At 32.5% G+C, this 26,209-nt stretch overlaps 1 protein-coding gene across 1 annotated transcript in view; it reads left to right on the plus strand.

Annotated features, from left to right (window-relative positions):
• Nucleotides 1-26,209, plus strand: part of ATM (ATM serine/threonine kinase) — a 121,122-nt gene that overhangs the window by 8,478 nt on the left and 86,435 nt on the right. The window contains exons 5-20 of the mRNA XM_051986938.1: nucleotides 2,072-2,236; nucleotides 6,183-6,348; nucleotides 8,739-8,977; nucleotides 11,647-11,810; nucleotides 12,421-12,590; nucleotides 13,656-14,027; nucleotides 14,468-14,662; nucleotides 16,775-16,870; nucleotides 17,082-17,307; nucleotides 18,855-18,980; nucleotides 20,285-20,410; nucleotides 20,974-21,063; nucleotides 22,147-22,315; nucleotides 23,197-23,396; nucleotides 23,982-24,064; nucleotides 24,178-24,333. Of these exons, the coding sequence (XP_051842898.1) occupies nucleotides 2,072-2,236; nucleotides 6,183-6,348; nucleotides 8,739-8,977; nucleotides 11,647-11,810; nucleotides 12,421-12,590; nucleotides 13,656-14,027; nucleotides 14,468-14,662; nucleotides 16,775-16,870; nucleotides 17,082-17,307; nucleotides 18,855-18,980; nucleotides 20,285-20,410; nucleotides 20,974-21,063; nucleotides 22,147-22,315; nucleotides 23,197-23,396; nucleotides 23,982-24,064; nucleotides 24,178-24,333 (2,743 nt within the window). The remainder of the gene's footprint in view (nucleotides 1-2,071; nucleotides 2,237-6,182; nucleotides 6,349-8,738; nucleotides 8,978-11,646; nucleotides 11,811-12,420; nucleotides 12,591-13,655; nucleotides 14,028-14,467; nucleotides 14,663-16,774; nucleotides 16,871-17,081; nucleotides 17,308-18,854; nucleotides 18,981-20,284; nucleotides 20,411-20,973; nucleotides 21,064-22,146; nucleotides 22,316-23,196; nucleotides 23,397-23,981; nucleotides 24,065-24,177; nucleotides 24,334-26,209) is intronic.

Below are 26,209 nucleotides of genomic sequence, written 5' to 3' on the forward strand. Positions count from 1 at the left end.
TTGAAATTTTGAGGTTTTATGTGCATACTTCTGTATTCTCTGTACTGGGGTTGTGCCACTTATTTCTGCTTCATGGTCTGTATTTCTTTATTTCCATTTCCTGTGCCTTTATTTTATTCTCTAGTCTAACAATGTCTTCTTTTTAAACTTGATCTGATGAAATATCATCCATCATTTCAGATGTAGCTAAGTAGTGCAGTGGGTTGAGGACTAGACCAAGAGTCAGGAAGACCTGAATTCAAATTCTGTCCCAGATGCTTAAAAGCTTTGGGGTCCTAGAGAAGTCACTTAATCTTTTTCTGCCTCACTTTTCTTTTCTATATAATGGGGCTTATATTGTTATGAATATCTTATCAACAGCAACAGTATTAATAATGATAATTTATATAGCCCCTGTAATTTGGAAAGTGCCATTCAGATATCTCATTTAATCCTCAAAGCCACCTTGGGAGGAAGATATTGTTATCCCCATTTTACAGATGAGGAAACTAAAGCAGACAGGTTTTGTTATTTGTTTAAGATCTCACAGCTAATAAATAAGTGGCTGAGAGAGGATTTGAACATAGATCTTTCTGACTTCAGATCTACATTCGATCCACTGCCCCACAAGCTGCTCTGATTAGATTGCAAGCTTCATGAGAAAAGAGTACAAGTGTTGTGTTAGGGTTTTGAGATAGGATAGTTCCTCTTGGGCTCTGACACAGTTTTTTTGATATATACTAAAGGTTTAACAAGTGCTTGTTGGAGGTTATCCAATAATAAAGTGACTATATGAACAATATGCTATAACAGTAAAATTTAAACGATCTTATTTGAAGGGCATTGTGCCCAAAGAGTTGTAAGAGTTGACCCAGCAATACCATTATTAAATCTCTTTTCCAAGGTGATCATGGAAAAAAGAAAAAGACTTTTTTGTTCTAAAATATAGCAGCTTTCTTTGTGGTATCCAAGAACTGGAAATTGAGGGGATGTCTGTCAGTTGGGGAATGGCTAAAGAAGTTGGTATATGATTGTTATAGAATACTATACATTGTGATGTAAAAAATTCTAAGCTGGTTGATTTTAGAAAAGGATGAAAAAACTTGTATAAAATAATAAAAAGTGAAATGAGCAGAACCAAGAGAACAATTTATACTCAAATGAACTATAAAGGACCTACGAAGGAAGATGCTATCTACTTCCAGAAAAACTATTGATAAATGAAAGTATGCATAGTATAATTTTTCATATATTGATAAACAAAAGTCAAATATTGACCTTCTCTAGTGCAGGATAGGACGAGAGAGTGGGAAAAATATGGAATATAAAATGTAACAAAAAAAGACATTTTTAAAAAAATGCATTGAAATCTCAATAATAGCTCTTCATTCCATCTAAGTGAAAAGTATAAATTGTAGGGGAATTTAATAGAAGTGCAGTTTTATTGTTATCTAATTTTAATTGTTAAAACCAGATTATATAAAACTTCTTTCATGGAAGTGGCATTAGCTTTTATTTAAAATACCCATTTATATGCACACAGATGATAAATATTTAATAATGATAACAGCTGATATTTATATGTGGTTTTAAAGATTATAAAGACTTTACATATATTATTTAATTTTATCTAAAATAACATTTGGAACTGGGGTTGTGATTATCTCCAATTTCCAAATGAGAAAATCGAAGCACAAAGAAGTTAAGTGCTTTGCCTAAAGTCTTAGAGGCATTTTCAAAATCCAGTCTTCTTGAGTCCCAAGTTTCTGTACTGCACCCATTTTATTTTCTTTGTAGATTAAGTATTCCTCTGCAAGCTTGTACAGTTGTACAGTTGTTGTACAGTTAAACTTAGTTCTTAATTCCTTTCTTTGTAGGTTAATTTCAACCTTGCTTAGGAATAGTTACTACATCATTTGAATTATTTAAGCTGGAATTTAATAAATGTTTGCTACCTATTCCTTAATTAGTGTTGTAGTCAAAGGCATTCTAAAAATCAGAATCCTCTAAATTATTATCTTTATATAACATTACTAATTTATTTTTATATTCATCATATTTTCATTGCTCCTGATCTTCTCTTCTTTACCAGGAGCCCCCAGGTTGAAATGTCAAGAGCTTCTAAATTATGTCATGGACACAGTGAAGGATTCCTCCAGTGGAACAACTTACGGAGCTGACTATAGTAACATATTGCTTAAGGACATTCTTTCAGTAAGGAAATATTGGTGTGAAATATCTCAGCATCATTGGTCAGGTATGTTCTCTTTGATTTGTTATTTGTAAGTTTTTTGGTGTTGAGTCACTTTGATGAAATAAATAATGCCTGTAGCAATCAGGAACTTCATATTCCTGAGTTGTCACATTTCTTCTTCTTCTTTTTTTATTCTTTAGTATTTTATATAATGGTTTAAAAAAAATTCACATGAAATTAACATCTCAGGCTCTTGCTATGCTCCTAGAATCATGTATTTATATTTTGAATTGCCCCATTTTGATTTTGCATTTGTTAAGTGGATGTGAATGTGCAGTTAAGAGAAGAAAAGAAGTATAAGCCAATTTCTAAGACAAGTTAACTTTTAATGAACTATAGCTTTATAACTTACATATAAAAATCAGAAATGTGATATTCCTAAAATGTGCTTTTGTAATGAATGTAAAAATCTCTACTCAGAAAAAAAAATAGTTAACTTTCAAGCTATTTGTAAAGAAATTCTGTGATTTCCCTTTGAGATAGAAACCTTTCTATTATTTCTTCTTATTATTCTTATATTCTAATTCTATAATTCTAATATTCTTATTATTATTATAACATTTTATGTTATACTTTTTGTAGGACTAGATCTGTTACAGTAAAAAAAAAAAAAACCCGCTGTTTTGGGAGATTATAAATCTCCATTTGATTTCTGCCTTTTCCATTTACTATCTGAATGGACTTGGATAAATCAAACCTTTCTTGACCTCAGGTTCCTGATGTGTAAAATTAAAAGTTGGACTAAAATATCCTTTAAGGTTTCTTTCCATCTCTCAATCTCTGACCCTAAAGCCATCCCAACAATTTCTAACATTTTGACTGTAGAATGCTCAGTTGGTATTAGCTTTTAGAGGTTTGGAAATAGTGTTTTTGTATCTTAGTCTACCTTTTCAGTTGATCCTTTTAGGTCTCAGCTCTACTTGATGAGTGTTTTCCCGTCATAATCTATTGTTCCATTTTTCCTTTTTCTAATCACTATAGAGAAGATGAAAGAAAACCAATACATCTTATAAACTCTCCTTTAATACCTCTCTCTTTTCATTCTAAGCAGAAGCTAAGCTCCTCTTACCTACATTTTCTCTACTTTCAATAAGAAATCTGGATTTTACAGTTTCTTCTTTACCTACTCATCATTTCAACTTAGTAAAGACTAAGTTTGGACTTTCTTGCCAACTTTTAAGTAGTTACATTTCTTTTTAAGTATTTGTTCTGTGCAAGTGAATATTAACTCAGTAAATAGTTTCTTATGCACAATTTATTACTCTTTTTACAGCCATTAAAACAGATAGTTGTAATCATGTTTGTACAAGGAAGCAGTTCTGTAGTGTAAAGGATTAAATAAGCAGCCCTTAGCTTGCCAGAGAGGATGCAAAGGAGATTAAAAATGTAATTGGAAGTATTTAATAAAACAACTAAAAATATAATAGGACAAAGATAATGTTAATATATGATATTTTAAGTCAGTATGTATCTTCAGGGTACCTTAGGGCCAGTTTAGTGATTCATATTTCTATTTGAGTTTTGACACTCCTGTGTTGTGGACGGAGCAGTCCACAATTATCTACAGTCCAGCCCTAGATTATGATTGTTGAATTATAGATTTAAAGCTGCTAGGGATCTTGCCAGATTCCTCAGTTTATAGATGAGAGAAAACCAGGGTTCCAGAAAAGGTAGGCGATTTACCCACGGCCCAAAATTAATTAATAAATGAGATTTCTTAATAAGTTTTTTAATCTCAATTAAAAAAAAAAATTCACATCTCTTTTATTTGGCCAAAATGTGGTGATCTTTTTCTTCTCAAAACACAGCCAGGTGATAAAAGTTCAGATCTTTTATTATCTCCAATATAGCCCGGTTAGTTTAGAGGTCTATCTCTCTGCTTGGTTCCAAGAGCTCCCTCCGAATGTTGCCAGATCCAAAGGTCTGGTCCTTCAGCCTCTGCCTCTGCTTTCTTCTGCCTCCAACCAGCACAGAGATGGAATGAATCTCTTGTTTCCTTCACTTGGGGTCAGCTAGCTTTCTGGTGAGTCTTTCAGACCAGCTTGGTCTCAGTGGGGGGCGTGCAGGAGCCCAGTCACCTACCACAGTGGTGTGAGATGAAGATGAATCTGGTTGTCCACTGAACTCTCAACTCGTAGCTTCTTCCTCTGAAAACTCTTCTTCTGCCACCAGCCAGCCAAGTGGAAAATATTCTGCCTTGCCTCGGAGAGAGGGCTTCTGGCGTGATTATGTATGTAATGTAGGGAGGTGCATGGGGCACTCAGAAATTAAGTGATTTGCCCAAGCTGCTGGTATTTGTCTGAAGTGAACTTGAAACTTGAAGTCTCCAACATTAGTTGTATTTCTGCTATATTGCTGCCTCTCTACCATGACCTTAGGCAACATATTTTACTCTTTTGACTGAATTCCTTAATATAGAGCATTCTATTACCTCCTTACTTCTACTTTATAGGAATGAATGTTGTTGAAATAAATAATACCTAGGAAAATAGAATTCTGAGAAAAGGAAGGTAAGACTGCCAGATAGGGATTAGTTTTTTGCTTTAATCATCACGATATGTTATGTACTTGAAAATATTTATTTTCCCTTTGAAGTCACAAGAATTTGTGGGTTTCTTAGTCACTTATATGTAAAGAAGACTGATTTACTTTATTGATTTATCTGTAAGGAAGATTGATTTACTTTCTTTTTCTTTTAAAAAATGCATTTTTATTGATTTGTTTTTCTAACACCTGCATTTCTTAGTATATTCTCTCTTTCCTATTCCAGAGAACCAACTTTTATTGCAAATAATAAAAAAGAAAGTTCAGCAAAATTAACACATTCAAAAAGTTTGACACTATATTCAGGGTTCTGGACCCACAGTTCACTTTCATTTTCAAAGAAAGTAAAAGAAATATATTCAAATGTCTTTTCTGTGAGGCTGGGCTTGGTCATTAGCATTTGGTGTCCATCATTTTGTTTTTATAGTATATTGACTGTTTTTTTACAGTATATATATATTTTTTTCTTATTTCAGCTTATTTTATTTCATATAAATATTCCTAGTCATCATTTCTAATTGAAGAGTACATTCAAGGGGCAGCAGTGGATAGACCACCAACCTTGAAGTCAGGAAGACCTGAGTTCAAATCTGCCCTCAGACAATTAACACTTCCTAGCTGGATGACCCTGGGCAAGTCACTAAACTCCAATTGCCTCAAGGGGGAAAAAAAAAGAGTACATTCAAATACCACACTTTATTTAGTTATTCCCTAATCAGTGGGCTCTGTTTTGTTTCTAGTTTTCTTCTGCTTTGAAAAAAGTGCTACTATAAATTTTTTGGATTCTGTGGGACTTTTCTTTTTGTCATTGACCTCTTTGGCGTATATGCCACGAAGTGGGTTCTCTAGTTTCTAAGAACATGGATGTTTTAATCACATTTTTACTTTAAAATTAACTTTCCAAAGTGATTCGGTCAGTTCATCAGTCTGTCTTTCCACAGCTACTCTACCACTGACTAGTCCCACATAGCAGTAAAACATATTAAAAACCAAATGTTAATCATTTTCTGCAGAAGATGTGTTCTTTTGGGTATGTGAAACCATATGCTGTTAAACTCTAATTTCCTGGCTTTTGAACTTAGAAATAGTAATTAACTCCTGAAAACAACTCTTTTGGGTATATATATTCAGTTCAATCATCATTTATTCCACACAGTTGTGTGGATAATTTTTCAACAATAAAAATGTCAAGATAGCACTGTTATAGGTGAATGTTTTAATTGTAATATGTATTTTACAAAATTATTATCTTACCTACAGTATTTTTTGCAAGTAGTGGGACATTCTGATTCACGTAAAACTTTCAATATTCTAATTTAAAAGAAATGCTTTAAAATGATTGAAAAGAAATTAGTCTTGTAATTAATTTTTAATTTTTTTTCTTCTTTTTTTTTTTTTTTTTTAGAACTTCTGGCCCTGTACTGTACATTGTATCTCAAGCCATCTAAAGACATTAATAGAGTTTTAGTGGCTAGAATAATTCAAACTGTAACCAGAGGATGCTGTTCCCAGACAGATGGAATAAATTTAAAGTTTTTTGAATTTTTTTCAAAGGCCATGCAGTATGCAAGGTAATTTTTAATGATTTTGATGTTTAAAGCTCTTTATTTTCATTAAAAATAGATCTCACCTTGTTACTCCCCTACTTAGTAAACACTTTCCCTTCCTGTTACCTCTAGATTCAAATATATTCGATTCTCTTTAGCATTATTTAAAAGACTTTCCCAGCTTTGCTCCAACTTATCTCTGCAGCTTCATTGGACATTATTTTCTCTCCTGTCCCGTGACTGGGAAACTGTATTTCTCTCTTTTTGTCCTTTGTAGCTTTGCTTCTTTTATTTCTGTGTCTTGTTGGCCCTAGTTGTCTATCCTCTATCCTTGAGTGTACTCCTTCCCTCCTCACTTCTTCCATCCTTTTAAGATACCGCATTACCACCAGCTTAAAGCATGAAGGCTTTTCCAGGACTCTCTTTCTCAGGCTACCTTGTAGTTAACCACTTAGTTGTTCATTTTTAGTGACTTTTTTTTACATTTCTGCTCTGTATACTTACATGCTTTTTGTGGCTTCTATTAGATCCTTGTGAGTAGAAATTATTTATTGTATTTATATCCACAACATACAATTCAGTGTTTTACATTTAGTTGGTGTTTGATGATTGCCTGAGGATTGATTGATTCTTAACTAGGCTCTTTTCTACCTTTCCATATTTTTACACTTTATTCCCCTCCACATTTTTTTTTATTATTTTGCCATACTGCTGTGCTTGCTGTTCAATATGTAAAGCATCCATTTCCTTTCTCAGTGCCTTTGAACTGGCTCTTTCTCATTTCTTGAATATACATTCTCACTACTGCCTCTTGGTATTCCTAGATTCTTGAAAGTCTTAGATCTGATTTTACCTTTTGAGAGAGACTTTGCCTGATTCTCTCTCTGTTTCAAGTGCCGTTCCTTCTGAGGTTACCTCTCATTTATTCTTTGTATATGCATAGATGCATATGCAAGATATTTGCATATACCTTGTACATATCTGCCTAATGCATACATTTCATATATTGTACAGATGAATACATGGTTTTTTTGAGTTAATTTTTTCATTTTAAAAATTAATCTAGATCAAGAAAGATGTGTTAGATAAAGTGAAGTGACAATGGGTTTATTTTAGGGTTTCTCAATTAGTTTATGATATTTAGTTGCTGGGGAACCGCTTTTCCCTTAGGAGATAAGAATTCCATTTGTAGTAATTAGTCAGCATTCATTAAGCACCTGCTATTTGTCAGGTACTTTTTTAAGATTTGGAGAAAGCGAGATAAAACTGAAGTGGTTTCTGCCCTGGAGGAGCTTCAAATCTAGCAAGAGGAGAATATGTGTTTACATGTGGATATACACCACTGTATACAGTGGAGTAGCACCATTGTAGATACAGGTTATTTTAGCAAGATGGCATGAGTAACTGCAGGGATCTGAAAACCTTCACATAGAAGATGGCATTTAAGTTTATTGAGTAGGGAATGATATAGTCAGACCTGCTCTCTGGGGAAATCATTTTAGCAGATGGATTGATGGAACAAGACTTGAGTCTGGAGATTAATTAAAAGGCTTTTGCATAGTCCCAGAGAGAGATTTTGAGGGTCTGAACTAATATGATGTCTGTGTTGGAGGAAAAGAAAGAATTGAATGTGAGAGATATAGAAATAAAAACAAGATTTGAAAAATTTTTTGGATATATGGGATCAAGGAGAGTAAATTTTCAAATGTAGGTGATTGGAAGGATGGTGGTGACCCACAATACAAACTGAGACAGATTTCATGAAGATTCTGCTTTAGTTTTTCTACTGGAGAAGGATACCAATCCAGTACTATTGTAATAGTAGTAGTGGACTATACAAACAAGTATAAGATACAGATCTTCCCTTCAACTAACTTATAGTTATTAGCCAAATATAGAAACAATCAAGTTTAAATTAGTATGGAGGAAACTAAAAATGGCACAGGAACAAGTTAAAAGTAGATATTAGAGGAAAAAATCGAAAAAAGTGCATGTCAGATGCTTTGGAAAGTATTTTATATATGTAAGTGGATAACAATGACTGGCCACTTTTTAGCTAAGAAAAAAGCTAAAAAGAGTGAGCCTTTTGTATCTATAAATGGATCATTTTTTATTGGTTTACAGAGTGATTTGGACACATGGAGTTCTCCTGTAACTTTTCATTAATCAACAGACTTTGATTAAGAACTACCTCGGTGCCAGGCACAGTGAGGCATTGGGGATACAAAGACACAAAATGTCCCTTTCCATGGGCAACTTATGTTCTTAAACTGAGGCACTAAGGATTTTGAAATAAATGTTATGGAGCATTTCCATCTTTGTGTAATTTCTTAATTGTCTTCAAATTGATTGTATAAATAGCAAAAAACTTTTTTTTGTGTGTAATACTTAATTTTTGGTTTCTTATGTTGCAGGCAGGAAAAAAGCTCTGCAGGGTTGAATCACATTTTAGCTGCTCTTAATATCTTTCTCAATGTCTTTGCTGTAAATTACCGTATTCGAGTTTGTAAACTAGGAGAAGAAATCCTTCCTACTGTGCTTTACATATGGTCTCAACAAAGACCAAATGATTCTTTGAAGGATGTAATTATTGAATTATTTCATCTGCAAGTTCGTTTTCATCATCCAAAAGGAGCCAAAACCCAAGAAAAAGGTATAAGAAAACTCTTATTGTTTTTAATTTGCTTACTCATCAAACTATTTAAATCTAATTGTGTCTAATTCAAATAAAGACTATGACCTTTTCTGATTTGTCACTAACAGTTATTGCCAAGTTGAGAGCCCATCTGAGGCGTGGATTAATAAAATTAATGTTGATGCCAAAATGGGTCCCTAGGTTCTTTTATCTAGTTGATATTCATCTGTTAATTTTGTTTTTTAAATTTTTTTAAAAATTGAAATAAATACAAAATAACAAAAAGTTGAATAGAAAAAAGAAAAGGAAAATAGAGACAGAACAAAACACTATTATGTGTCTAACAGAAATCAGGGAGGATTCAAAAATATATAACAATAAATTTCCATTTCAATAAAACATATATAATAATAAAAGACATTGTATTCATGAATGTCCATCTTTACTTCCTTGTAGGTTATTCTTTTGTTCTCTGTTGTGTACTTTTTACCTTTATTGTTTTTTCCCTCTTTTATTCCCTCCATCTTCCCAGGGTCAATTAATATTTGTGTTAGAATTAGAAAGTTTCATTCTTTGATTGAATTGATCATCTCCTTAATAGGCATTGATAAACTTTTGCTGTGTTTCTAGCACAGTGCTAGGCATTATAAGACTTTAACAAGTAAAAGACACTGTGCTTGTAAAGTCTGATGGAAGATTATGACTAACATATATAAAACAATTAAAAAAGAATAAAAGTATATAATTAAATACCAAGTAATATATAATGTACTCTCAATAGTCTTTTAATTCAGTGAAGAGAGAGATTATAAATTTCTTACAGGAAGTTGAATCTGGATGATACCTACAAGGATATTTAACTAGAAAAATATTAAATATTAGGATAGACAAAAGGGCAGGAAGAGTGTCATGGAGGTGAGCTTTGTTCCCATCTGATATTTGTGGAAGACAGGACTGTTCTTTTGAATGATAGGTTCATATTTTGAAGAAGTAGGAGTTTAAAAGTTGGCTAAGTGGAGCAGAGCCAAATTACAAAAGGCTCCGAAGCTACACAGAGTAATTGACAATTCATGAAAACTTAATCTAGAGAATGATTTGACAAAATAGGTGCTTTAAGTCCTATGTCTGTGATTGGTGGGGAGGCTAGTTTGCAGAGTTTCTCTTCAATTTGTAGAAAAGACCAGAGTGGGGTATTCTTTGTAATCACTGAGATATAAAATGATGAAAATCTGGGTGGAAATAAAGAAAATGTTCTGAAGTAAGAATTGATGGCAAAGAGATGGAGCCAAGATGGTAGAGGAGCATAAAGTAATACCTTGAACTCTACCCCAAAATTTCTAAGCAGATCAAGAAAAAAAGACTGATTGGGAAATTTAAACAAACAAAAAAAGTCACAGTGGATTACTTTTCCATCCCACATTTTCATAGGGAATAGAGAAATTGGCAGATATTGAGGAAGGGATTTGGCAAGGAATGATTGTGTTGAATATTCCCTTGCCCAAAGAGAATCTGGGCACCAGGACAACGAGGTCTTAAATGCACATCTGATCACTGTAGTGGAAATTATTACCATTCACAGCTTTGTTGCCCATCCTAATTCCAGATTTTTAGTTTCTAATCTGCTTTGGAATCTGTAGAGAAATAATCTGAGTTGAATTCTCAAATCAGGAGCACATACTTGGTTTAGGCTGTTTTGGGAGTCCTGAAAGCTTGTAAGTTCTCAAAGTTGACCTTGCATTCTTGGAATAACATAACCTTAAAAACAAACAAATAAAAAAAGACAAAAAACCAACATGACTAGACCGGACTTTCTTTCCAAAATTGCTCAAAGCTTGTCCCTAACATCAAAAATAAAAAATAAGAATTTACTAAGTGTCTACTATGAGCCAAGTACCATGTTAAGGACCTTACAAATATCTACGTGATGCTTACAACCTTGGGAAGTAGGTGCCTCCCCATTTTACAATTGAGATAGTCATTAAGTGACTTATTCATGATCATACAACCTGTAAATATCTGAGATTAGATTTGAATTCAGTTCTTCCTTATTCCAGGCCAATTGCTCTATGCAATATGGTGCCCCCAATTGCTTCTACTTTCAGACATTAAGGCTGAAGTCAGAATATAGACTAGGAAGATTAATAAACAACAACAAAAAAATTCTCACCATAAAAACTTATTAGCTGTTGTTCAAGCCCAAGTAACCAGTGGATTTTTTTAAGCCTAGGGATGCCATCAATTCATTTCAGTTCAACAACCATGTATTGTGCCCTACCTTAGGCACTATAGTAAGTGTAGTCAATCATATTAACAAGGGGAACTGTTAGTAGAAATTGATTGAGATTGTGAGGGAAATGATTTAAAATAAATGTTAAGGTAATAGTAGTATATTCAGGAAATAATCATTTGGAAATAGCATTCATATAATGTTTTTTAACGTTTTCAAAGTATTTCATAAACTTTCGAGATGGATGATTTAAAAAAAAAGTCAAGGTTGTAAATGAAGATGTCAGAATCCATTGTCTATTTTTCTCTATGAATAATAGCCACATAGATATACAGATACACATGTACATGCATGTGCACATGCATACATGCATGTATACATATATAGATACCTTTTTTAATTGTTGGCCATTAAAAATGGAACCAAGTAGAAACTATTTTTGTTGCATTTTTGTAAATAGGAGCTTATGAATCAGCAAAATGGCAAAGTATTTTATACAACTTATATGATCTACTATTGAATGAGATAAGTCATATAGGAAGCAGAGGAAAATATTCTTCTGGATGTCGAAATATTGCTGTCAAGGAAAACTTGGTTGAATTAATGGCAGATGTTTGTCACCAGGTACAGTAGCTCTTAACTTTTGGTCATAATGTTCCCTGTTAACTTTCCATCATATTTTCTTGCGAAAAAGAGATAAAATTATTCAGAATGTCTTTCATGTTTCTTTCCTTTTTTCAACATATTTTGAATAGTTGACATTTTTTTTACAATAACTTCTTTCTAAATGTTCATTATGTAATAATTCCATACTATTTCTTTCCCATTTAGAGTCAGTAAACAGTTTGAACATAAATATGCTTGTTTTCCAAGAATGTAATCTATAGGAGATGGAACATTTTTAATTCTTCTTTCCACATAGAACTGTTTGTAAAGTACTTGAGTCAGCATACTGTGGGCATTTTGTACTATTACACATCTCTTTTTTTCTTTGGTTAAATGCTTTTTGGTAATTCTTTGCTCATCTCAGTATTCCATAGGTATTTTTCAGCATAGTAAAAGTGCCATATTCAAAATCTTTTTCAAGATTATTGTATGTGGTTGTAGTATTATAATTGTTTATTCTTGACCCACAGCTTCTATTTTTCTTCCATTTGAGAAAAATTTGATGGATTTTTTCCAAATTTCATTTATAAGCTAGCTTTCTCTTTGTGTAACTTTTTATTTGCTATAGGTCTTCAGTGAAGATACCAGAGTCCTAGAAATCTCTCAGTCTTATGTGACATCACCAAGAGATATTTGTAGTGGCAGTACACCTAGCAAAAGGAGAAAAATAGAATTAGGTTGGGAAGTTATTAAAGATTATCTTCAGAGATCACATAATGATTTTGATCTTGTGCCATGGTAAAGTATCTTAATGCTTTTTTCTTATTCACTGTTTTCTTTAGTTTCATGTTTGGTTTAAAATTTTTATTTAAGAGATCTGCTCAACTTCTATAAAAACTACTTTAAAATGTCAGTGAGCATTTATAGTCTTGTAAAAGAAAGCCATTTATTAGTCTACATTACCTAAATTTTTTTTATTTGTTGTTTGTAAACTAATTTATTAGCTTTGTAAAAAATATAACCAACTGTTGAGTATGTTTGATTCTTAGAGGTCTTCAGGCTATATGTTTAAATTTTGTTTGGTTATACTTTTAATAATAATATCTAGTATTTATGTAGTGCCTATTATGTTCTGGGTACTGTGCTTTTAAAGCAATTTTATGTATATCTCATTTGCTATAACTGGGAAATAGATTCTATTATACCCATTTTACAGATGAGGAAAATGACTAAACAGAAGTTAATGACTTGCCCAAAGTTATGTAGCTATTAAGTAATTAATTGGGTTCTTACATTCCCAACCATCATAATTAGTGTGTAGATACCTGAGGAAACATTGTAGGTGGGAGAAAAACAGTCTCTTCTTATTTAAATTTATTTTATTTTGTTTATTTGTATATATGTGGTCTCATTTACTGTAAAATGTAAATTCCTTGAATTCAGGGAGGTTTTTCTTTCTTTTTTTTTTAAATACTATTTTTGCTATTTGACTTTTAACATTTAATGTAGCGTCTTGATATGATGAGCATTAATTAAAATTTCTTAAGTTAATGAAAAGCATTTCAGAAGCATAAAGGCCTGAGGCCAGATGAATTGTGGTAATAGACTCGTAATTTGTAACAAATGGGCAGATTGAGAGAAGCAATGGCAAATCTTATCCTTAACTAATTGTGTCTCTGCCTGTTTTCTCATTATAAAGTGATCATTTTAATGCCTACTTCATAGAATTGTTATGCAGATCAAATAAAATACTCTGAGAGGTAACATACTTTGTAAAATGTGAGGTAATATATACATTTGCTATTGATATTATTAAAAACAAACATTTTTCAAATTAATCATTTTGGGTCTTTCTTTTTTAAGGTTACAGATTACAACACAGTTAATAGCAAAGTATCCTGAAAGTCTTCCTAACAGTGAACTTGCACCATTATTGACAATACTTCACCAGCTTCTATCCCAGCAGCGACGAGGGGAACGTATTCCATATGTGTTAAGATGCCTTGTCAAACTTGCATTGTGTCAGGGAAAGAAACTGGATCTGGAAACCTCACATAAGTCAGATCTCCTGAAACTTTGGAATAAAATTTGGTCTATTACCTTTCGTAGTATAAGTTCTGAACAAATACAGGCTGAAAACTTTGGCTTACTTGGTGCCATAATTGAAGGAAGTTTGGTTGAGGTTGATAGAGAACTATGGAAGATATTTACAGGATCAGCTTGCAGACCTTCTTGGTAATGATAATATGTTGTACTTCTAATTTTAAATTTAGAATTTTTTTTATGAACCTCATATAATATTCCTGAAGTTTGACTTGAGTTTTCTCTTGAAGCTTCCTTTACTTCATGAGTTTTTGTAATTTGGTCGTTAAAAGTCACTATAACCCTAGTAAATATGATTTTGACTTCAGCAAAAGTAAAGAGAGCGTTGTTGCAAAGATGAAGAATTTCTTCTGACTATTGAATCCAACTTGTAATTTGTTTATTCACATTATAATCCTCATTCCCCTATATTTTCATGATCATAGACACTAAGGAATCATTTCTCAAGTAATAGATATCAGGATATGATAGATTTATATCAAATAATTTGCCAATGAATCTATTTATATTCTTCTAATGTGTAATGATTGTATTCTCCTTAACATAAATTGTCCCTTTTTTTTCTTTTAAAGTCCTGCAGTATGTTGTTTGTCATTAGCCTTGATGTCCTGCATAGTTCCAGAGATGTCAAAAGTAGGAATGGATCAGAGTGTTTGTGAAATAAATCAAGGTTACTCATTAAAAAAGCTAATTATGAAGTGGCTGCTATTCTATCAGTTAGAAAATGACATAGAAGAAAGTACAGAGCTCCCTCCAGTTCTTTGCAGGTAATTTCTCTTAAGAAGGAAGCTGCATTACATTTTATTTTAACATTAAGAGTCATATTGTTGCTTTATGATAACCATAATCTTTAATGGTAGGAATAAAATAGTTTAAGTAATCCTCTATTATCAGTCAGCAAGCATTTTAAAGTGCCATGTGCTATGTGCTAGATCCTGGGGATACAGAGACAAAATTAAAGTAGCCCTTACCCTCAAAGAGCTATATTATTCTTTTGGGAGAGTCAGCATGTATGTTCAAAGTAAGTATATTCAAAATCTGTACAAGTTATATTTCTAGGGAAAAGGTAACTGGCAGTTGAGGGAATAAGGAACAATGTGCTTAGAGTAGACTCTTGGGAAAAAAATAACCATGGGATTCTCAGAGGTGGCAATATGGAGATGATACATTCATATGTGGGGTACAGGTGTGCAAGTGGGAGATGGAAGAGATGAAAAACAGTTTGGTTGGACCACAAAATTTAGAAAGTAAAGTAATGTGAAATGAAGCTGGTAAAAGATTACCAAGGGCATTGAAAGTTAAATAGAAGAGTTTATACTTAATACTAAAGAAAATAGAGTCATTGGGGTTTGTTAAATAGAAAAATGACATGATCAGCTCTGTAATTTTTTTTTTCCAGCTTTGGAGGGGTATAATTTGGAATAAAGAGAAATTTAAGGCAAGGAGGCCATTTAGCTCATTGCAATAGTCTTGGATTAAAATAATTGAGGGCTTGAATTCCAAGTTAGCATGGTGGTTTTGAGAGTAGATAAAAAAGGAAGAGATGTTTCTGAGATAGGAACAAAATGTACCAGCTAAGTGAATATGTGGGAAGATAGAGAAGGGGAAAAAAAAAAAAAGATAATGCCAAGGTTGTAAACCCAGATAGCTGGAGGATGATGATGTCTGCAATAGAAATAGGGAAATTTGCAAGAACAGTAAGGTTTGGAGAAATGGATAATTTTAGTTTAGACATAATGAACTTTGATATGTCTTTGGTTTATTCAATTTAAAAGATGTTGGAGATGTATAATGGGAGCTCAGAGAGGTTAGAGCTGGGAATATATAGGTTAGGAGCTATATAGAAGCAATAAACTAATTAAGTGATATTCCATCCAGGGAGAATGTTTGTAAGTCATGTCTTAAACTGGAATATGCATTTATTCATAATAAGCACTACTTAATATGTTTTAAGATTATATCAGGCAGTAGTGCTACAGAGTTGCAAATGAAAAACAATCAAAGAATTTATATTTGGTAAGGGAAATAATATGTATAGTTAAGTAAATTACAAAGTAATATCAGAGGTCTACACCAGTAACTAAGGGGTCCCCAAGTGATGGTATTTGAACCTTGAAAATGGCTGAGAATTTTAAGATGTACAAATGGCAGTTTGGTCTTTATAGGCATTTCAAATTCATTATGTCTGAAATAGAACCCATTATGCCTTTGTCCCATCCCTACCCCATCCACTCCTTTTTTCAACTGTCATATTTCTTTTTAAGACACCATCCAGATTCAAATTCTTGGAATCATCCCCAATTCTTCACTCTTTCACCCTCATATTTAATTAGCATCTAATCTTGTAAATTCTGTCTCTTCAACATCTCTCATATTCTTACTCTTCTCTTGATTCACATTGCTATAATTTTCATTCAGATCCTCATTTCTTGCTTAGACTCTGGTTAATAACTTTCTAATTGGTTTCCCTGCCTCCCATCTTTCCCTATCCAGCTCTTCTTTCATTCATTTGCCAAATTGATATTCCTGAAACACAGATCTGAACATGACTTTCCATCTCTGTTCAGAAAGCTCCAGAGTGTGTTGCCTCAAGACTAACATACAGACTCTCTCTGCTTGGCATATATAGCCCTTTACAATTATGTGTGGCCTCAACCTGTCTTTCTAGATATAATGTGCATTGCTTCTCTTCAAAGTTTTAAAGATTAATAAAAATGGCTTTCTAGCTGTTCTTTTTATACCACCCTTTCCTTTCTCTTATTTTATATTTCTTTTCTGAATTTCTCTCTTTCTCCTTTGCAATATAGAAGCAGAAATTGTTTTAAGGTAGTTGTTTAAATGTATTTATTAAACTCAAGTGAAAAACTTCTTCTCCACAGTGATTTTCCTCATCTAACCCTGGAGTCAATTCTAGTGAGTCTCACCATGAAAAACTGTAAAGGGGCAATGGATTTTTTCCAGAGTGTGACTGAAAGGTATATAAATTGAAATTTTTCTGTGTTGCCTAGAAAAGAATTCTAATGTAATTTGAACTGTCTCTTATTAAATGTAAAATTATTTATTGAGAGTTTCCCAATTGTGAGGATTTTCTTTGCTGTCAGATGATTTATGTGACTTCGGTACTATTGAAAGTTCCATTCATTTATATTACGCTGAATGTAAAACTAAGGCCTTATTTTCTTACAGTGAACAGCAGCAAAAAGGCAAAGTGGAAGCCACATTCTTAGAAGTAGAAGAGCTATACCTTCAGACATCTTTTGACCAGATGGATTTTTGTACCAATACAATATACAGTGCCTCTGAAAAAATCCAGACTAGTGCTGGACTTTCTTTCCATCAGAATCTAAAAGAAACACTAGATCGCTATCTTCTGGGATTGTCTGAACAGCTTTTAAATAATTATTCCTTTGAGGTGAGATTTAAGGATAAGTTTAAATCTGCAACTTTGACCAATGATATTTTTTTCTGTGTTGAGTTACAGAGTGTTTTTTTTTTTTTTTTTTGATTTTAGGTAGAAAAGAGAGAAAAAGAAAGAGACTGAAAAAGAAAGGAAATGTAACTGAGGAGGGAAACAGGCTAGCGATATTAAGTTGCACTTGTGTTGTGCTAGACTGTTCGTAATCACAGAATCTCTGAGTTAGAAGTTATTTGATCTAAGTGGTATCTTAATAGGGATCACCTTTGCAGGATTAAAAGTGACCATTTAGGCTCTGCTCTTGAGGGAGCTTTTTTTACTTGTGGACAACTCCAGTTATGAGGAAGTTTTTCCAGTATCACTAACAGAATTCATCTCTCTTCACTTTCTGACCATTTTTTCTAACTTTCCTTTTTCCATATCATAACCATTTGTATTTCTGAAGATTAATATTAATAATGATGATAAGAAGAATAGTCACCAATTAAGTAATACTTCAAAATTTTCAGAACACTTTTACATATGCTATCTTCTTTGGTCTGGGAAGTGTCTGAATTCAAGTAGTCTTTTTCAGAAAAATGTGCAACAATTCCAAACTTTTGATTGGCAGAGTGGAATAATCAAAATGATATTTTGCAAAGATTAATCTGATAGCAGGAGGAATGAATGAATGAATGAAAAAGCATTTGTTAAGTACTTTGAGGAAAGCCTTGTTCTGAATGTTTGGAGTACAAACAGAAAAGCAAGACAGTATTTGTCTTGGGGCATATTCTTTTGGGGGAGACAGCACAAAGAGATTTTAGCAGTAAGTCACATTGAAAAGTCTCATTTCTATAAATTAGAAAGCCTGAGAAAAATGAACTCATAAGGACCCTATACTTGATCATTTATCTTCTATATTTATCTGTCTTCTAGTCCAGTTTCTAAGTTCTGCTATATTTTAATTAAAAACAACTCATTCATGCTACAATAATTTTCCTATAAGAGAAAATAATATTTGGAAATTCTTTTGTTCTTTCATATAAGTGTCTATTCCATTAAGTAGTAGGGAAGTTAATGGCCTAAGTAAAATGAGAACGTACATTCTACCACAGGGGTGTGAAATAAGTTCACAAAACACCCCTTCCACAAATGGCGTTAGAGTACGTCTTAGATTTTACAGGCCTGTATAAGGCCTGAGGATGTTTTTAATATCTTTGTGCTACTTAAGGAAAAATTTTGCATAACCATGTCAAATGGTAAAGTAACAGTACCAATGTACATATTGTTTGGCTAGTAGAACATATGTGTATTTGTTTTTGTCTTGATTGAGCAGATTAGGGCCTAGATATTTGGATCAGAATTTCCTTCAACTGTGGGAATTTTAAAAAACCTTGACAAAGATAACCCACTACTTTTAAAACTTTATATAATTTACCTAGAATTATAAAACTAGTTCCTTTAAGAGGTAGTCATAAGTTATTTAATCTGAGTCATTTATTATTCAGAACAATACCATATTTACAGAAATGTACTTTGTATTTGTATTTCTGGTTTATTTCAAGACTGTGAGATCAGAAGCTCTTGTCCGATGTTCCAGTCTTTTGGTGGGTGTTCTTGGTTGCTATTGTCATGCAGGTATATTATCTGAAGAAGATGCATATAAATCAAAATTGTTCCAGAATGCCAAGGTAAGAAAATATAAGCCAAAACTTTTTTTGACAGAATTTTTAATATCATTTATTTCATGAATGATTTCATATGAGATGGCATTTGAGAAATTTGCTTATAATAATAATGATACTAGGTAATATTGTAAGGCAGTAACTACAAGCCAGGCATTGAAGAACACTTTACAACTATTATCTCATTTGATCTTAGCAATTCTGTAAAGGAGGTGCCGTTATTATCCCCATTTTAAAAATGAGGAAACTGAGGCAAACTGAGGGTAAGTTATCCATTGTCACATAATTAGCAAATATTTGAGTCCAGTTTTCCTGACTATATGCCTGGTTCTCTGTCTTCTGTGCAACCTGTTTGCTTCTTCTCTGTACAATGAATTTAGACTCATTGGTCTCTAAGGTCCTTCCATTTAAAGGAGTGAATTAGATTCACATCTAAATTTGTGATCTTGTGATCATATGGTGCCATATAATCTGTTTTACTTATGGGAAAGTGTATGTAAACATAAGTGTATTTTCTTTTTTCCTTTTTTCCTTCCTTCCTTCCTTCCTTTCTTTCTTTCTTTCTTTCTTTCTTTCTTTCTTTCTTTCTTTCTTTCTTTCTTTCTTTCTTTTTTTCTTTCTTTCTTTCTTTCTTTTTCTTTCTTTTTTTCTTTCTTTCTTTCTTTCTTTCTTTCTTTCTTTCTTTCTTTCTTTCTTTCTTTCTTTCTTTCTATTCTCATATAATGAGACAAATTCTTCACATTTTACAAAATGTTTTTAATACTTCATATTTTACAAAATGTTTATATCAATTAGTCCTCACCTTCAACTCTTTACTGTATGATATAATATTTGACAAAGTAAGAAACTGGAACTCGAATGTTAAATGACTCATCAAAGGTCACATGTATTTATATAACTTGGAACATGTTCATTAATCTTTAGAATTAAAATTAATTAATTTAAACTTAGTCACAGATATTTTTTATATTTATATCATTCATCAAGTTTTTGGATATGCTCAGTGATAATTCCTAATTGACATTTTTATATGTTAAAAATATGAATTTTATGAAATTGGTTTTTGAAGGCTCACCTATTTTTTCCCCTCTTTGGATACTAACAGATTTATATGTTAATCTTAAAATACTATAGACTCCTTTCCACAGTTTTTTTTCTCCTTGGTTTTTAGTTATCAAATTGAATTTCCTAATGCAATTTTATCAAAAAATTGAGACTTTTCCAAAAAAGAGTTAGATTTCTACTACTTAATTTTACTTCAGTTGTTTCTGGTGTGTTTTGCTTTGTTTTCTATTTCTTTTCTTTAATAGTCTCTGATGCAGTGTGCTGGCAAAAGTGTTACATTGTTTAAAAGTAAGATAAATGAAGAATCTAGAATTTCTTCATTGAGGACTATGATGTTGCTTTGTACCAACTATTTATATAATTGTACAAAGGTAAGATTCCTTTTGGTTAATGTTTTAACCTTGTAACTTTCTTAGCATTTTGAAATGTCTAGATAACTGTTGGGTTGCTAGCATTTTAGTTTAGTTTTTTTTTTTAGTCACAAAATTTTATTCCATTTAAAACTAAATAGAAAATATATTTTAGATACAAGTAAAGGAAGCAATTACAGCTTAGGCTAAATATATTGAAATTTTATTTTGTCCTTTTTTATTATGTTTTCTGAGATAATTCTGCTAGATGGAATAAAATACAAAGCTGATTTTATAGCCAGCATTTTTCTATTTGTCCCTGCTATATCCAGGGCAATAGGATAGGCCTTTTGGGAAACAGAGGGATGAATAAGAGATACTGGCTGGCTTCCCCAACCTTTATTTTGATGTAAGGTAAAAGTGAAGCACTCTATGAGATGATGGCAGTGTCATTATATTTTCGCAATCTTGTAGAGAACTCATAATGAAAAAGAAATCTTTTTTTTTTTTTTTTTATCAGAAGAGGTCCAAATTTGCTGTATCTTAGGTGTTTATTTCTTTATTCCCCCCTTTCTTTTTAATAGAACAAGCTGAATAAGATTATATCTGGACTTTTTCTGCGTTTGTTAACATCCAAGTTGATGAATGACATTGTGGACATTTGCACAAATTTAGTAAGTATGCTTCCAATTATTAAGAATTTTGAAAATTTACATGTGGTTCATTAGAATATAATTAATTGTAGAGTACAAAATAGGTTCCATTTCATTTTAGTTCTCTAAAGAGATCACCTATATGTATTAGGATATATACCAGGATATGCGGATTATTCTGTTTAAGACTACATTTTAATCCCATTTTGTATATTATCTTAAAAATATGCCCCAAATAGATGATTTAATGTTTTCATTAAATTCAACTCAACAAATAAGATGTACTCATGCTGTGCTGGTCATACAAAATAAAACAATGAATTACTTGTGGAGTTTACATGAGGAAGCCTAGATAATAAGTTTGTTTTTATAGGCCAGGTTTGGGAGATCTTGGTCAAAGAGCTTTATGAAATGTGTGTGGGGCTTTTTTGGGGATGTAGGAGTGGGTATACTTTTTTCTAGCTTTGTGGCCCTGTGTGAGCCATTTCCTCTTTTTAAGCTTTATTTAGTTCTTTCTACTATTTCATAATTCACTTGTCCAAGAAATTTTACCCCAATATCTAATTCCAAGTAAAAATGCTATTAACTAAAATTTTTTTTGAACTTTTGAGTTCTCTAAAGTCTTTGTTTATGGAAGAAAGGTATCTCATCAACTGTCCATATTATTTTACATTCTTATAGATAAATTCTCAATTAAATTTCTTTTTTTCATAGAAATGTTCTTTAATTCATTTCCCTCTACTTTTTTAGATGATAATCAAGGATCTAGATCAGTCTACATTTCTCTATATCTCTCTACATATAATTTCTTTACATCTCATTTAAATATAAACTATCTTTATATTGATAAATATCTATTTTTAACTGAAGCAGTCAGCCTTGCATTTTTATTTTCTAAGGTTCTAGAAAAGTGTGTTCATTTATATCAGTTTCATCATTTGGAACATGGAGATGAAAAGAGGAATAATAAACATTTTATTTGCCTATTAGAAAGAAATTAACAGTCTTATTTGGATATAGAGATTTTTTGTTTTTTCTCTTTATTCTGACACACTACTTTATGTAAAATGCAATATGTAATAAATTAATTTCTACTCTTTGAAGGCATCCCTTACTAAAAAATCATTTGATTCTGGAGAAGTGGAATTAATGGAAGATGATGTTGATGTAAAACTAGTAGAGGTAGAGGATCAATCAACCATGAACCTATTTGAATCTGATGACACTAATATTAATAATGCAAATGAATCTGGAGAGGTACAAAATACTTTTGGTGAGTGGATGCTTAATATACCACCTTTTATTTTTTGTAGCTGCTGATTTTGCTGTAGAAACTATATAATGTAAGTTGGACTACTTGTCATCCAAGGGAAGGGGTGGGAGAAAGGGAGGGAAAAATTTGGAACACAAGGTTTTGCAAGGGTAAATGTTGAAAAATTATCCATGCATATATGTTTTGGGAAAAAAAATTATTTAAATAAAAAGAAGTATGTAATGATTGGAATTGGTATTGGTTTTTCTTGTAATACTAGTTATTGGAATTGGCAATTTCTTAAACCCTTTTAGTGCTGGCTTGAGTTCCAGCTACTCTATATTAGTTTCTAAAGGTGATGCTCTTTTCATTTTGAAGATGCAGGGTTTTAATCAGTTGTATTAGAATTTATTTGCCATAGGTTTGTGATTTCTTTTCTCTCTCTCTCTCTCTATCTCTCTCTCTCTTTAAATTATAGCTTTTTATTGACAGAACATATGCATGGGCAATTTTTCAACATTGACCCTTGCAATCACTTCTGTTTCAGCTGTTCTGTTCCTTCCTTCCCTCCACTGCCTCCCCTAGTCTCATATATGTTAAACATGTTAAAGTATATCTTAAATACAATATATGTGTACATATTAATACAGTTCTCTTGTTGCACAAGAAAAATCGGATTTAGGAAGGTAAAAATGACCTGGGAAGAAAAACAAAAAATGCAAATAGTCCACACTCATTTCTCAGTGTTCTTTTACTGGGTGTAGCTGGTTCTGCTCATTGTGATTTCTTTTAAAAGAGATATATCTGAGTAAAAACTTCAGAAATGTTGCTTTATTTTTTTCATTTTGAAGACTCAAGAAATCTATCTCTTCACAAAATGAGTCAGTACATTTTACTTTCAGGTTCAGTAAGCCCTCTAGCTGAAGAACATTTGACAAAGCAAGATCTTCTTCTCCTAGACATGCTAAAGTTCTTATGTATATGTGTAACTACTGCTCAGTCCCATACAGTATCTTTTAGAGCATGTGACATAAGGAGGGAGCTGTTGAAGCTAATTGAACCCAGCATACTAGATACTTCTAAATCCCTCCACCTACACATGGTGAGTCAAGTATTATGGAAAAGCTCTTAAATTTTTCTGTTAGTGGTTCTTGCTGTGCATCTTTGATTTTGAAAGTCTAATAAATCTGTCTCTATCTGTGTCTCTTTCTGTGTGTGTGTGTGTGTGTGTGTGTATATATGTATGTCTCTCTCTCACACACATGCACCTGAGGGTTTCTCCAAATCTTCTGCCTTGTACACTATACAATCTTGACCCCTGTTGTGGTGGGTATGCTTTGGCCTCAATCTGTGTACTGTGGGAATAGGTGTAAATGCAATGTTGATTTTTGTTATTCTCTGACTGTACAAAAACATTTACTTTTAGACATTTGCATTTCCTTTAAAGACATTTAAACAAAGACATTTTAAATGTATTTCTGGGGGCAGTGAAGTGGCGCAGTGGATAGAGTACCAGCCCTGAAGTCAGGAGGACCTGAGTTCAAATTTGGTCTCAGACGCTTAATACTTCTTAGCTGTGTGACTCTAGGCAAGTCACTTAACCCCAATTGCCTCAGCAAAAAAAAAAAAAAAAATTATTTCTGCCTTACATTAAAATATATAAAAACATTTTTTCATTGTACTTTAGTACTTGGTGCTTTTAAAGGAACTCCCAGTTGAAGAATACCCCTTGCCGATGGAAGAAGTTTCTGAACTTCTGAAGCCTCTTTCGTAAGCAATTGTACCAAATAGAAAATTCATTTTAATTTATTCATTTATCGTTGCTTTTAGCTATACTTATGATTTTTCTTTTCTTTTCTCTTTTTTTAAATAATGAAACATAGGCATGTGTGTTCTTTGTATCGTCGTGACCAAGATGTTTGCAGAGCAATCTTAAGCCACATTTTGCCAATAATAACAAATCTGGGTCAACATAGTTCAGATGTAGAAAATACAAGAAATGCACAAGGACAGTTTCTAACAGTCATAGGAGCTTTTTGGTAGGTATAAATTTGTGGAATAATTCTATTCTCTTCCTTTCTCTGACGTAAAATGGGGATTTTTGCCTTATTGTTACCTTTTTTGCAAAATAGTTTACCCAACCTCTGTAAGACATTTTGTTTGTGTATTTTCCTCGTTATTCACTTTGAAGAACTTTTTGGAAATATGTTTGGATTTTCATTTTAAAGATAGATTTAGTCTATAAATTCTGGAATTTTTAAATCTGTACTTTCACAGGGATTTAGAGTCAAAAAGTGACTTACTGGTTATCTGTTCCTGCTCCATCATTTTACAGGTGAGAAAACTGAGACTCAGAGAGGATAAATAACCTGTCCTTTGTCAATTAAGTAGTATTATTTGGGATTTAAACCCAGGTCTTCTGTCTACCAAATCTAGCCTTCTTGTCACTCTTACCATGCTGCCTCTAGCAACAGACAATTGATAAGAGAAACCTCAACAAGACTTACATGCTATTTTGGGCATCTTCCTAACAATCAGTGACAACAGCCAAATAAAGCATGGAAAGATCAACAATAGCTATTAACCAGTGAAATTTAATTTAATAAACATTTATTATGTACCCCTGATGCATGAGACATAGTGTAAGACTCAAGGATATGAAGATGAAAAAAAAATTGTTTCTGGCCTTAAGGAGCTTGTATTCTACTGGAGAAAAACAGTATATATAGATAATTATCACATATACATATGTGTACTTACATGTATTTGGGGAAGAGTGATAAGAACCTGTGAAGAATAGAAGGACTTCATGGAATTGAGCCTTTGATGGTAGCTAGGAAATTGAAAAAGTAGACATGAGGAAGAGTATTTATGGCATGGGTACAGCTCTCTGATGGGGTAACGATATGAAAGAGGGAATAGTTTTTATAAGGAATACAAAGCAGGCCAGTTTTGTTGAATTGTAGGATTGTCAAGAAATGTGAAATCAGTTAAGAAGCATTGTTTTGAACTGGAATGTTAGGGACTTTACTAAATAGACATGTATATGTCATCCTAAATAATTGGAAAATGCTTGAATTTTCCTGAGTACGAATACTGACATTTTTCTGCTAATTAGAGAATGGAGTTAGAAAGGGAAAAAAGATTTGGTGGCTGGAAAGATGTTAGTAGTCCAGGATCTGGACAAGGGAAGAGGAAGTACAACTAGGAAGAGAGGGATGATGTGGTAGGTAACTATCTCGACATAGGGTAGTGGAAAAGGAAAGAGTCAATGTTAATTCCAAATTTACATTCATGGAAAGGATGTTGACAAAAATGAGGAATTTTGGAGGATGAATGGTTAGGCAAGAAATATAAGTTCTATTTGGGCCTGTTCAATTTGAGATGTCCTTGGGATATCTTAGGTGGAGATGTCCAGCAGAGATTTGGTAACATGGAACTGGATTATAGGAGAGAGTAGGTTTAAAAATAGACTTCTATTTGGGAGTCCTGTACATAGAGGAGATAATTGGACTATGACATCCCATGAAGTGTTGCCTAGCTATATTTTCTTCTTTTTTATATTTGTACAACTGAGTTTTAAAGAAAATCTCAAGGGAAATAATTTATATTTGTTCCTATTTCTTCCGGTGAAGCAGATTTTTTTCTTTTTAAGTTTTTAAGATCTTTTTGATACTGTCATAAAATGTATTTGCTAACCTGTATAGCTTTGTCTCATTCACAATTCAAAATAGCTTTGTCATAGTTCTAGCAGTGAGGAATGTACTTCATGACCCAAAACTCTTGTGAATACTTAAAATGATTCTTCATGATCTATTCATGATCTTTTTTTAATTGTTAAGAAAAATGGCTCTTAGAGAGAAGTTGGTTGGTTTGTTTGAAAGCCTTCATAGTCTTCCTTTAATTTTTCTTTGA

Source organism: Antechinus flavipes, chromosome 3 (genome assembly GCF_016432865.1).
Source record: "Antechinus flavipes isolate AdamAnt ecotype Samford, QLD, Australia chromosome 3, AdamAnt_v2, whole genome shotgun sequence".
NCBI lineage: Eukaryota > Metazoa > Chordata > Mammalia > Dasyuromorphia > Dasyuridae > Antechinus > Antechinus flavipes.